We start from the raw sequence: 12,207 nt of genomic DNA on the forward strand, positions 1-12,207 counted from the left end.
TTAGGTTTATATAGTCGTTTTTCCCACTAGGCCGAATCGTACCCTAGTTCGGATCCTGTTCGGATATATGTAGGAACGGGTGCTGAGCCGTTACAATAAGAGGGTTCTAACTACTATTATTATTATAATATTTATAGGTAATAGGTAGTTTAGTAGGGTCTTGGTAAAAGTGGCCGGCGAACCTGTATGGCCGGCGAACCTATAAGGTACGTTAGTGTAAAACCTATATACGAGGTCTAGATTATCTAGATAGAGTGTATTCATTTTCTAATATAGGCTTGACGTCTGATTATTTACTAGGTAAACTCTTATAGAGCTATTTATATTATCCTACTCGCTCTAACCCATTTAAAGGCTAGAGAAGTATTATTATTAAAACCCGTGTAACACCTAACTCTACCCCTTTTGCTAACTCTCACCGCGATTTCTTACTTCATCTTGACTATTTTACTTTCTTAAAGAGTTCGAGCAGTAACTATATATTAACATTCTCTAGCATGCACAACAACACATTATGTTTTAGTCAAATTATCACGTTAAAAATAGAGGAATATGAATCAATAATGTGAAAACCTTTTTGCTAAGAAGTATTATGTCGAAAGATACCGGCATATCTTCAATCATAGAGTGAGCACCATCTTAGACAGTATCACGTCCTTACCGCCTGCTATGAACGCGCTGTTTTGAAAGAATGGAAGTCACGAAGACCATGCTCACTGAAGACGTCCAGAGTGCAGGTCAATAGTTTTCGCTCGAGCGAACTGCATTATGTTAATGAACTCCACTTGCGGCGAGAGATAGGCAAGGACATACTTTTGTTTTGTACCATAGCTTCCAAATAACGATAGGCACGATAAAAATCGGGATACCAATATACGAAGCTATAAAGTCACCAGTATTCCAGTTTCCCTTTAAGAAGACAGGGAAACCTGTAGTTAAGGTAATGATAGTAGACCCAATAAATCCATACCATGCGGTGAAAGGTTGAAGCGGGCTCTTCCATGGCAAGCCATCTCGGCTAAGTCCTTGCGCGTTCATAGCAGCATAAAAGCGGATAAAGCAGAAACATAATGTCGCCCAAGCAATTAAGCCCGCAACCGTGCTAAGACTGACGAGCCAGCCGAACGCTTTCGCAGCGCCACCAGAACCCAGGCTGAGATATGCGAGAGGACCAAAGGCCCATGAGGCGAGAACCGCCCAGTATGGTACTCCGTTCTTCCAGGTGCGGCCAAAAAATTGTGGAAGTTGGCAATCTGTTGTCATCGCGACAATGATTCGTGATCCAACCCAACAGTAAGAATTGCCTGCTGACCAAGCAGATACCAGAATGCAGGCATTGATAATTGAAGGAAGTACGCTAATACCAGCCTGCTTTATGGCGATAACCCAGGGCGAAGAATTGGCATTTCCACTGTCCGACACGAGACCGGGATCCCTAGGGTCGACGATAATTCCAATGAGAAGAGCTCCCAGAATATAGAACAGCGCGATACGGAATGTAACTCGTTTGGCCGACTTTGGGATGGCTACGTGTGGGTTGATACTTTCAGCAGCGGTGATAACCACCACCTCGACGCCGATGAAGGAGAACGCTGCGTTGACAAAGGATGCCAGGAATCCTAGGAAGTGACCGGTTGATCCGGCGATACCATTGTAGTTCACCCAAGGTCCAGGATTGTTCCAATAGCGGAAACCGATTGTCTTATGGTTTGGTGCGCCTCCCGACGTTATGACGATGGAAACCAAGATCAGACCAAGGAAGCACGCGATCTTAATCGTGCCTGCAGCGACCTCGGATTCGCCAAACCAGCGCACACTCAGCAAGTTGATTCCAAGAATTAGGACCAAACTGATGGTGATGACGACGGCAGGCGAGATGTCAGTCCAGTAGCCTACGAGAATCGCGGATGCCGAGCACTCAGCAGCAATGGATATAGTGTAACAATAGCCATAGCTTATAGCCAAAGAAAAACCGACAGCGGGATCAATGAATCGACTCGCAAAATGCGGAAATGAACCAGCAGTGGGAATCTGGATGATGGTGAGCATTGTTTTGGGATACAACGTTACGGGGTACTTACCATAGTAGCCAACTCCGCAACACTTTGCATCACAGCCCACAACACACTTCCAACGATAATGTAAGCAAGTAGCAAGCCTGCGGGACCAGCATTTGCATATGCAGAACCTGTTCCAATGAAAAGTCCAGTCCCTATTCCGGAACAAAAGCCAATCATAGTAACATGATAATCCTTGAGACGACGCTGGGTAGCGCCCTGGCCGCCAACATTCAGTTGTGGCTCGATAATTGGTTTGCCGTCATCGGAATCATGATAATTGACATGAGCTGAACTCTCGATATCCTGGATACGGTCCAGCATGTTTGCAGGGAAGAGTTTAGATACACACAGGTAATAAGGTCCGTGGAATACTACTAGGTACTGAGCGGCTAGGGTTATAAAGCTTTGCTAGAATTGAGTACGCGTATACTCTCATCCCTTGTTGATTGAGAAATTCTCTTTTTCGCGCTTAAAGCACGTCATGTACATCTACTGTGAGCCTGGACCACCCTCTGGTGGCGCTGCATGGAGCTGTTGAGTATTATACGAACACTACGGTACGCAGCTTACAACATGTTGAGTTCACTATAGTATTGAAAACACCACGCATGTGTGAATTGAATGATACCAGTACTAGTAGTCAGTTGCAGACAGTTTCTTGACAGATGCGAAACACCGCTGTGTGATTTGTTAGACAGGGTAATTTCCACTGGTTAGCGACAATTTGGAAGAGGCTGATCCTAGCGTCGTGAAAGTTTTCTCTAGCGTAAGTGGTCAGTGCGTGTGGAATAACACGCGCAGTATAGCTACAGCCGCTACCTAAAACGTTACTCCTTAGCCTATTATTCTACTTTTACTCTAGAGTTTAAATAGGCCATACGTAAGTTTTTCTTATCTTTCTTACTAGAATGGCGTCACGTTTTATAATTAAGGTATTATTATTACTAAGGTTTCTTTTTTATTGATTTATAAATCATAGCTAATGACTATCTGTTATCTATCTAAGAAAGTAGACTATATTCTTAATAACTAACTATAATCTAGCATTATAAGACTATAGCTTTAGAGAAAGAATATAGAGTAAATTAATATTATAACTAACTACTCTTTCTTTATAATTAATTACTCTATATCTTATATTCTAGTTTAGCCTAACAATATACTAACAGTACTGTTTTCTTTCTAGTATAGTTATAGAAGTTTAACTTATATACTAGGTTTAAGTAGTTATAATTTTCTGATAGTATAGTAGTCAGCTGAATTAATAAGATAATGTTTCGTGTTAGCAGGACGTTGTATTACGTAATCCTTACCCCGCGATAATTATGCCCTTCTGACGTAACTGTTGGTCGGCTTACCCCGCCCCATTGGGGAAAGTATCCTTCTTGCTACCTGTGACATTATGAATCTAGAGATAGCATACGTGCTCTGCAAGCGAGCTAGGTAGCGCCTTAGTATCTACTTTTCCACCCAGACGTTGATGCATAACCACTCAACCCCAGGAGACAGAAAGTGTTCCCCGCCCAACGAAAGTTCATATCGGTCAACTAATGAAGTCCTTGAGACCTTTCAAGAGAACGATAGTGGCATTTACATCACGGTCGCAGTACCATTACAGGATGCTGCCCAAAGTTGACGACTCTCTCGAGGTCTCTGGATCTAACGAGCGGGTATCAAACCGAGCAATGTCCATCGGCCACAGAACGGAAACTTCTGATACATCTGCAAGATGGAAGTTTCGCTTGTCTCGCGATCGGTAAAGTTTCTGTTCCCATTGTAGCAGCCCCTCACGAACTGATACGATGCCTTTAGATATCTCGGCGCGCTCATCTTCAATCTCGCCACCTTTATCCTCCCAGCCCTTTACAGCACCCTCTCAAAGCTCTGGGTATCCAATATTGACTCCTCGCTCGTAGTCACCACAGATGTGTACACCTACATCGGCGTTATAGTAGAAGTTCTGAATGAAGGTCTTCCACGAGCAGCTTGGGTTGTCATCGGCGACAAAGCATCACGCTCGCTGCCTCAACGACTCAAGCTAACTCACACGCTGATCCTCTTTCAATCAATCCTTGGCTTAATAATGAGCATAGTGTTTATATCCGCATCTTCCACCTTTGCAAAAGGTTTCGTGCCCGTAGAGGTGCGGGCTGCAAGCTTAACCTACATCCGTATCAGTGCTTTCTCCGCGCTCAGCTCTGCAATCGAGGTAGCCGTCTCCACTTCCACAAGAGCCCTAGACAAACCAGATGTTCCACTGATCATCAGTTCGATCAAGTTCGCTATTAATATCCTGCTTGACCTTCTCATCATCTCTCGCTTCCATGTTGGAAGCTTCAAGCCGTCTGTCAACATGCAAGCAGGAATCCAACTAGCCTGCAACCTCAGCGCGGCATTCGTAGGTCTTTATTACTTCATCTACACCACCAGTCTTCGGGCTCTTGCAGCAATCGAGCACCATCACCCTTATGAAAATACTCTCCCAAGCCTGGGAGCGCTGAAGGTCCTAGCTCGACCTGGGACAATTACCTTTACTGAATCCGCTATCCGTAACGCCTTGTATCTATGGCTGGTAAGCGGTATCATAGCTATGGGTTCCGAATACGCCACCGCCTGGGGCATTTTCAACACCATCAGATGGGGTCTCATCATGGTTCCCGTCCAGGCACTTGAAGCAACCTCCTTAGCATTCATAGGCCACAACTGGGGCCGATGGCGGCAGAACATCGGAATCGACATCCGCCGCGCAAAAACCGATCGGCGGACTATCTTCCAAATAATCCGACCGGCCCTGATATCACTCCTCATCGCACTCGCCATTGAGATCCCACTTTGTGTCCTCCTCTCTTTCTTCGGCACTCGCCCTTTCGCACGATACCTCAGTAACTCCGACGCTGTCGCGAAGATCACTGCGCATATGTGGCGGACGATCGACTGGTGTTATATTTTCTATGCAGCGTCGACACAGCTAGCTACCATCCTCCTCGCGACGCGCCCACGCTGGTATCTATATCAATCGTTGGCATCAAACCTCCTGTACGTGTTGCCGTGGGCAATCGTATGCCAGGTTGCGCATCTAAATGTGGGTGACGCGTGGACGTATCACAGTCTTGTCTTTGGAGGCAGTTTGGTGTTCGGTTTTTTTGACATCTTGTTTGTTGGTGGGATATGGGCCTGGACGCTGATGACAGGAAAAGTTAAGTTAGAAGTCTTTAGGACATCCTAGAACTCTAGATATGTCCGAATTGATCTAGCTTAAACGGATTTGTTAATCGATTGTAGTACTAGTAGCTGTGAGAGTGTAGTTGCATCGGCCTTCAATGATTTCAGACGCAGATTGAGGTTGTACAGGCGATACAGGAACGCCTAGAACTCTCCACGCAAGTACGCGAACAACCTTGCCTATGTATGACAAGATAGTCTTCATAACATCTAATAGACATTTTTAATACACTAACTAGCCAAGGGATCTGACTTATCCTCGAAGGAGTAGGAATTATCTATCTGGAATATTATTCTAGTAATTATTAGCTAATAGAATATATGTAAGACATAGATCTCGCTTACGGATTCAGAACATCGAAGTTAGTCAAGAATGGCCAATGTGGAGTAATAAATCACCACTCCTAGATCTTCAGCCTGGAAGGCGCACCGATGGACTTATATCCTTGTAATACCATATGTCCCTATAATCAGCTTTCTCTGAGAACGAAGTCACCGCTTCGCAAGTTTTCTTTTGACATTGCTGTGTCAATGTAGCGGGCAACTTCCTCAACCGCCCCAACATTGGCGATGGAAATTCAGTTTGATTTTTGACTGAGTACTCGATTGGGGATCGCCCTTAACCTTTCGAACGGGACAGTGTATTAAAACAGAATACGTGTGAAGAATTTTATTTGGACTATTGATGGAAAGGATCACTAAAAATATCTGTTCGAGAAGAAACGATAGATTCATTTTGGTTGGTGACAGGTGGTGCTTCTGGCCCGACATATTGGACGCTTCGCCGTCCAACACGGTGGCGCGAGTAGACTTGATTATGAATGCTTTTAGAACTCATGGGATTCATCAGGCGACAGAGTAAGTAGCGCCTTGGGTGTATCCTTCAAGCTCTCTATGTCTACAAGAGTAGGTGGTGGATCCGTGTTATGACCTTGGTAGAAGGCTGCAAGTGCTAACAACGTTGGCGCAACCGCATTGCTAAGTTTCCTCAAAAGCGGCCCTTGTCCTTTCTCTAACAACGTAGAAAATTCAGCAAGATCGTTCATGCTGATGTCAGAGAGCCTATTTTGTTCAGTCAGGTTTCCGGTGCTGTAAGATATACATAGCATACTCACATGCGATCTGTCAAAGAGACGCCAGGAAAAGAAGGTCCAGAAGGTAGGAGGACTAATACACCAACGCCGAAGCGCTTTTCCAATATTTGCAATCGTTTTCCTAGTTGTCGGAAACGTTTGACTTTGTCGTAAACCGCCGAATACTCGTCAGACGTGTCTTCAACATCGGGGGCAATCCTGGAAGTCAAAAATTTGATCTCAGCAGCTTCCTGCCGCATCTGGGGATTGCCTCTTTGCCGTGTGTTTTCTGACCCAAAAGTCACTGCAATTTCCATTTGCATGCTTTCACGTGGTTGCGAAGACTGCTGTCCAGCCTCAAGAAATTTTATCGCGTAATATCGTTTCAACAGGATGCAAGTACTCCTCTCATTGTCGAGTCGGCACATAATTCTGAATGCCATAGATGCAGTCGAACAGAAAGCAGACGGTAAAGCAAGGGGGCGCCGCGTTTCCCCAATACTTTGAAGCTGACTGGCAAAGTCGGCAAGGGTATACCAGCTGCCGATTGCCAGATACAAAAACTTTAATGTATGCAATGGGTCCTTGAGCCGAGCGGTCTTGGGATACTCTAGATATCCTAGTAGTTTGGCGCGCTCTGGTTCTGAACGTAGACCGATCTTCTGTCGCTCTACATCTAGCAATGATTCGAGTGCTGCATCAACCCTGCCTCTTTCTGTTTGGGCTCGTTTATTCTTCCTTTCCAACGATTCTGTGTCCTGTGCTACCACTAATTCCTTAGGCTCTCGGCCGGGCAAGGCTCGTTTCAACGTTGCAGTGATGGATGCGCTACTGTCAGCTTCTCCAGGCGTTATGGATTCTATGACTCTTTCCTGCTCAACCGAGAGAACAGGTTGTACACGCACACTCTGTGTTCCAGCTGATAACAAGCTGGTGGTGTTTCCATGGTCATGATTTTGACTGAAAGAATCTGCACCGCCATGTTCTAGATAAGGCTGTTGTTTGAGAAAGAACCGCTGGGGCGACGATTGTTCGGTTACTAGGTCTTCATATTCTTCCGAGACTGACAGCGGTGAAAACACAGAAAAACCTTCGTATGTCTCAGAATTGGCCGAACGTTCCCTTATGTCCAAGTCGCTTACTAAAGTTCCCTCTGGTGTTTCGTGCGTCGCTAGTCCTGTCGACAAGACTGGTGCGCTGTTCTCAGCGATAGAAAGTGCATTTTGGTTGCCACTGGCGGCCGTCGATGAATTGAGGAAAGTGTCAATTTGGTTCAAGATTCTTGAAATAGTATTGCATGACTCGCTGATGCTTCTATTCTGATCTTGACAGTCAAGCCAGACAGCGCCGATTACAGCGTTCAATGCAAAATTCAGCACTTCAATGGAAAGTTCTTGCCCTGTCTGTCGAACACTGCGGACGATATTTCGCTCAATATCCAAAGCTCTGCATGCTTTTGCTACTTTCATTTTGTCTTTCCACCAATATTTCCGACGGTTGATCTCAGCTACATGAATTAGGATGTCTTCATTTGTCTTTTTAGTACTCGACTTACTTAGATACGCTTTCTCAACTACAACAGCATGGAAGGTTTCTGTCATCTCAATAGCTATCTGCCCGATCCGAGCCATTCCTCTGTTACCGTCGCTTGCAAATCCGTCTTCTTCGCTTCTGTGGGCTGCGACAAAAGCATTGGTAAGATACTCATCATTTGTGAAATCATAGCCTATATTGCCTTGGACAGATTCCATGATCATCCAAAGTTGGCAGATCGTGATAAATTCGATAGATTATAGCGTTAGAAGACTTGCAGAATGCTCATGTATTTATTTTCACCCTGCGCTGTACCTTTGTATTCAGGCATAAGTATCGTACGCCGATCTGATGCCAAGCTGCCACACAGACAAAATGCAAGCCCATTGCGTGGGTATTGTTCTAAGTTGGACTATTTTGGAAAGATCTCCTGTGGCTGGCAATTTCCTGGCACGGGGCTTTCGACATTGCTCACTTTCAACTAGGTGCATAGAGCCTAATGTGCAGCTATAACTTACTGGTGCTGCATTGCGATTCCATAATCCACAAAAAAAGGAATTTTCTGATTGGTTACCAAAATGATTGTCTCTGGAAGCTTCGATCTGCTGACCTCACCGATGCAGTAGGTGCAGATCTAGGCTTGTCGCAGGAAAAGTGGCACCGCGAGACTCAGCAATTGTTTTGGTTGTAACGCATCACGTCATGATTAGTAGACACGCTGTTCGAATGCTAGTGATTATGGAGTCAATAAAATAGTCAAGTTGATCGCAAATATGAGGTCATCTGTTAATGTTCGTCACCAATCTAGCAGACGATATTGTAGAATATAGACTTCCTCGATCTATCGAGGCTGTCCGCTTGAAAGAATTATACTCTCAAATGATCGTCTCCTTGGGAACTCTCCTATATCAGCGTGCAATCAGTACAGTGTACGAAGAGCACAGTACCCAGAAACAAACCTGGGGCAAGGGGCTGATGGTTCGATCACTGAGATCTTGTGACGCCATCACAAATCCCACTTTTTGGCTGATCGCCAAGCATCGCCCTTCCAATGAGTGTTCAGCTAGAGGACCCCACAACGTTCAGCCTGAGGGTCCACAGATCGTAGACATATTTGGTATTAGGAGTGTAGATATGACATGCCCTTGATGGCTATTTTCTTTCAATACCTCACTTGCAGTTTGCATGATTATCTAGAAAGGAAACCAGCGCTTCAGTCTGACATGTGTCACTGCGCCACTGCAGATCTGGCAAGCCGCAGTTACACAACAGCATGTCGCATGCATATATCAATGCATGCTGCAACTATCGCCAATGTGATACTTAGATGACTAGTGAACATTGGCGACGCCAAGATCCGAGCTACAGCATACCGAGAGTATCTGAAGATTGTCGGCTTATCTCGCAGTAGCGATGTAACAGTAGAGGCAGGATACATACTTCAATGGCTTCTGTGCCCTGTAACGCAGGGCTAGCAAAGGGAGAAACTTAACGGTCACATGCTATAAGCCGCATGCACAATGTTTAGATAATGAGAATTGTAATAAATGAGCACATACACAAGCTCGTCTGCGAATGTTCTGGTTGAATGTTGGCGACTCGAAGCACTCGCTACGGGTGACGGGCCTCTTAGATCGTGCATGGGTTTACATTAGTGGCCTCGGTGATAGAAGGCTTGATAGTTCCAGTCTGACAAAAAACGACTATTCCATATCGAAAAAAAGCTGCCAATCGTCGCCGGAGCTTCTCTTGAATAGCTCGTTGTACAAAGATATATTTTAAGACATCAAAAACTATTGAATTTGAGAGAAAGGTCATTTCTATTAAGTCCCTATTGAAGGTGGTGAGAGGCGTCCTTGATAGAAGTTCAGACTCTGGGCAGTGAGTTTGGTACAATAATGGCAGATATGGTTGAGAAGCGCTCGGTTTGTGTGCATAAAGCCTTCTGTGATATTGGCCACTTCCCTTACCTTTTGACCGATGATCTACCATCCACAGTTTGCATCAGAGGCTCTATATAGGAAACCAAACGCCTTCATAAGCTATGCCGGATATTCACAGTCATCAATTCCTGAATTTGTTCAGCACTCGGAAATGAAGGAGACTGGTAGGACTTTAATATACAGGGGAGCAGCGACTCCAAATTCGGTCGGCGCTCAACGGAGCACTACGCTAAACAGAATTACACTAGTTATCTTAATCTAGCGTATAATTACTAGAAATAGCTTACGATTTATATTATCAGATAGATTTGGGACTTAAGATAATTTAGAAGCACGCAATCCAGATGGAAAGGCACTGTAAGCTGACTGTATAGAAGTTGTAAGGATTGATTTCGTTGTTAAACAAGATTGAAACTGAGTGTATTCTTGGAGCGTGAAACAAGGAATGACACGGAATAAGCAAATGGGGTGCTGAAGATGTTCACTTGCTGCCATGAAATTTTGTAACGTCCACGGATGCTATTTAGCGATGATGTGGGTACAATACCGCTTTTGCGAGGCATAAATGGAGGGCTGTGAACTCATGCCATCACATAGGGCTATATCCCTAGGCTGATATCCTTACAAATTGCAATGGACTGTATTGCAACAATCTCCGTTTTCGTCATTAATAAGTGCATAAGATTCTAAGTATGTAACTAAGATTTGCAGGAGATTATGGTTCTAATAAGGGCATGTTGTGTACAAGACTTTCTAACGAATATAGATTCTGTTACTTATCTATTAGAGATACGTTAAGGACACTAATCTCCAACTCTATAGTAGACTAAGTTGCAGCATCCTAGCTTCAAAGACGCGAGCTCGTTACCACAGGGGTGTTAGTTAGTATTTTCCAAAATAGTGTCAAGGAAGATGTGTGCAGCAACCGTCACGTGATCCTGGTAGATGGTTTGCCGAGGCAGTTAGATCAGGCTATGCTCGTGGAAGAGAAACTCAGTATGCCCAGCTGCTGATGCTGTCACTCGACGTACTGACTTGGGAATATCGGCTTGCCAGCAATGGTCTTGTTCTTCAATTATCGAGAAGGGTCTACTTTTCATACAACGATATCCAGTCTTCTTCAAGACCAATACCACTACCTAGCTTCTCATCCACAACTTACATTCTTTTTGCTAAATATCGCAGTCATAGATTCTAGCGTTTTCTGTTTCTAAAAGCCATATCTCAGCCCTTTCTTCTAGAGGTAGAGCGCAAGCTTTGCGGACTTGCAGTCAGCAATCTCACCCTTCACGTTGGAAGCCCACAATTTCGGAGCATCCAGTCTCAAGGTCAGCATATTATCAAAGACATCTACTTCGGCCGAGTTAGACTCCTCACAGCAGCAGGTATATGGGTCAGGTTACGTAACGGGCAATAGGAGGCCAAAGTAAGAAAGGATGGCAACTTCCAAGACTCAACATTCGAGGAGCTGCCCGACCTTCGGGAAATCAGGAAGCAAGTACACAACATTACCGGACGAGTACGTAGCGAGCGCGAGTTTTTTAGTCTCAATCGTATTGCATTCATATGCACGACAGGCAGAACGTAGCTAGTAGATAAGAATTTCACGATTATGCTAGACGCGATAAACTTTAGGCACGAAGTCAACAAGATCAAGCTGCAGTCCGAAGTGCATCTTGCTCATATATACTAGAAACTAGAGGACTATAAACAAACGGGAATGCAGCATATAGACGAAGATATTATCGCTTTCATAGAGCGTTTTCAGTAGGCGTTTGCTGTTGTTGTATTAATAGAGAAACTGACAGCATACTTTGAACGCAAGGCCGCAGACAGGTTACAGATATAAGACAGGGTTACATGTTGACACCACTGATACGCTAAACTGTATTTGGTTATTTGCGAACATGGCATGTCGCAATACCCGCTTTGCGTTAGCGCCGGTAGAGTTTCGTCCAGGACTGTTGCCTTCATACATATTACTGGCCACTGCTCACCAAATAAAACAGGTTTATTTGGGCTACGTTTGATTCCTATTATAATAAATCAATGCAGTATCTGGATTAGCCTACAGGACAACAGTATAGGTGCTTCTGTATTATGCACGAATGTTGAATGGCTTGGCATACGTAAAGAGTTGCCATCACGAACTATTCATATAGTGCTAAGTAATCTCTGTTTGCCCACTATTCCAGCTTGCGGAGAATATAACTGGCTCATGATAACACCTAATATACTAGCATAAATTAGGTAATTGCGATGACTGAGATTTTGGAATCCTACTTTGTCACAGCTCCCTGCAGTTCTCCCGGAACAAACTCAACGAGCAGAAGACAAATGGAATTAGCGTTCATAGATGATCGCTAGTTGATAATG

At 44.5% G+C, this 12,207-nt stretch overlaps 5 protein-coding genes across 5 annotated transcripts; 2 read left to right on the forward strand and 3 right to left on the reverse strand.

The window, feature by feature from the left end:
* Positions 1-713: 713 nt before the first annotated feature.
* COCVIDRAFT_110565 (hypothetical protein) lies at positions 714-2,381 on the reverse strand (the record flags this gene model as incomplete). Its single annotated transcript, XM_014696820.1, has 3 exons — positions 714-761; positions 814-2,031; positions 2,082-2,381. The coding sequence occupies 3 exons, from the start codon at positions 2,379-2,381 to the stop codon at positions 714-716; spliced, it is 1,566 nt and encodes a 521-aa protein (XP_014552306.1).
* Positions 2,382-3,679: 1,298 nt separating this feature from the next.
* On the forward strand, positions 3,680-5,286 carry COCVIDRAFT_41490 (hypothetical protein; the record flags this gene model as incomplete). The annotated part of the gene is made up of 2 exons (XM_014696821.1): positions 3,680-3,816; positions 3,873-5,286. The coding sequence occupies 2 exons, from the start codon at positions 3,680-3,682 to the stop codon at positions 5,284-5,286; spliced, it is 1,551 nt and encodes a 516-aa protein (XP_014552307.1).
* A 1,107-nt stretch (positions 5,287-6,393) lies between these two features.
* On the reverse strand, positions 6,394-8,106 carry COCVIDRAFT_19575 (hypothetical protein; the record flags this gene model as incomplete). The annotated part of the gene is made up of 2 exons (XM_014696815.1): positions 6,394-7,862; positions 7,911-8,106. 2 exons carry the CDS (start codon positions 8,104-8,106, stop codon positions 6,394-6,396), a joined length of 1,665 nt encoding a protein of 554 aa, XP_014552301.1.
* A 690-nt stretch (positions 8,107-8,796) lies between these two features.
* Positions 8,797-8,970, reverse strand: COCVIDRAFT_110607 (hypothetical protein; the record flags this gene model as incomplete). The annotated part of the gene is made up of 1 exon (XM_014696822.1): positions 8,797-8,970. A coding segment is annotated over one exon (174 nt), but the record flags the coding sequence as incomplete, so codon positions are not given.
* Positions 8,971-10,805: 1,835 nt separating this feature from the next.
* On the forward strand, positions 10,806-11,680 carry COCVIDRAFT_41492 (hypothetical protein; the record flags this gene model as incomplete). Its single annotated transcript, XM_014696823.1, has 5 exons — positions 10,806-10,827; positions 11,049-11,229; positions 11,263-11,384; positions 11,427-11,500; positions 11,603-11,680. 5 exons carry the CDS (start codon positions 10,806-10,808, stop codon positions 11,678-11,680), a joined length of 477 nt encoding a protein of 158 aa, XP_014552309.1.
* Positions 11,681-12,207: the final 527 nt, after the last annotated feature.

This window comes from Bipolaris victoriae (assembly GCF_000527765.1).
Source record: "Bipolaris victoriae FI3 unplaced genomic scaffold scaffold_112, whole genome shotgun sequence".
Taxonomy (NCBI): domain Eukaryota; kingdom Fungi; phylum Ascomycota; class Dothideomycetes; order Pleosporales; family Pleosporaceae; genus Bipolaris; species Bipolaris victoriae.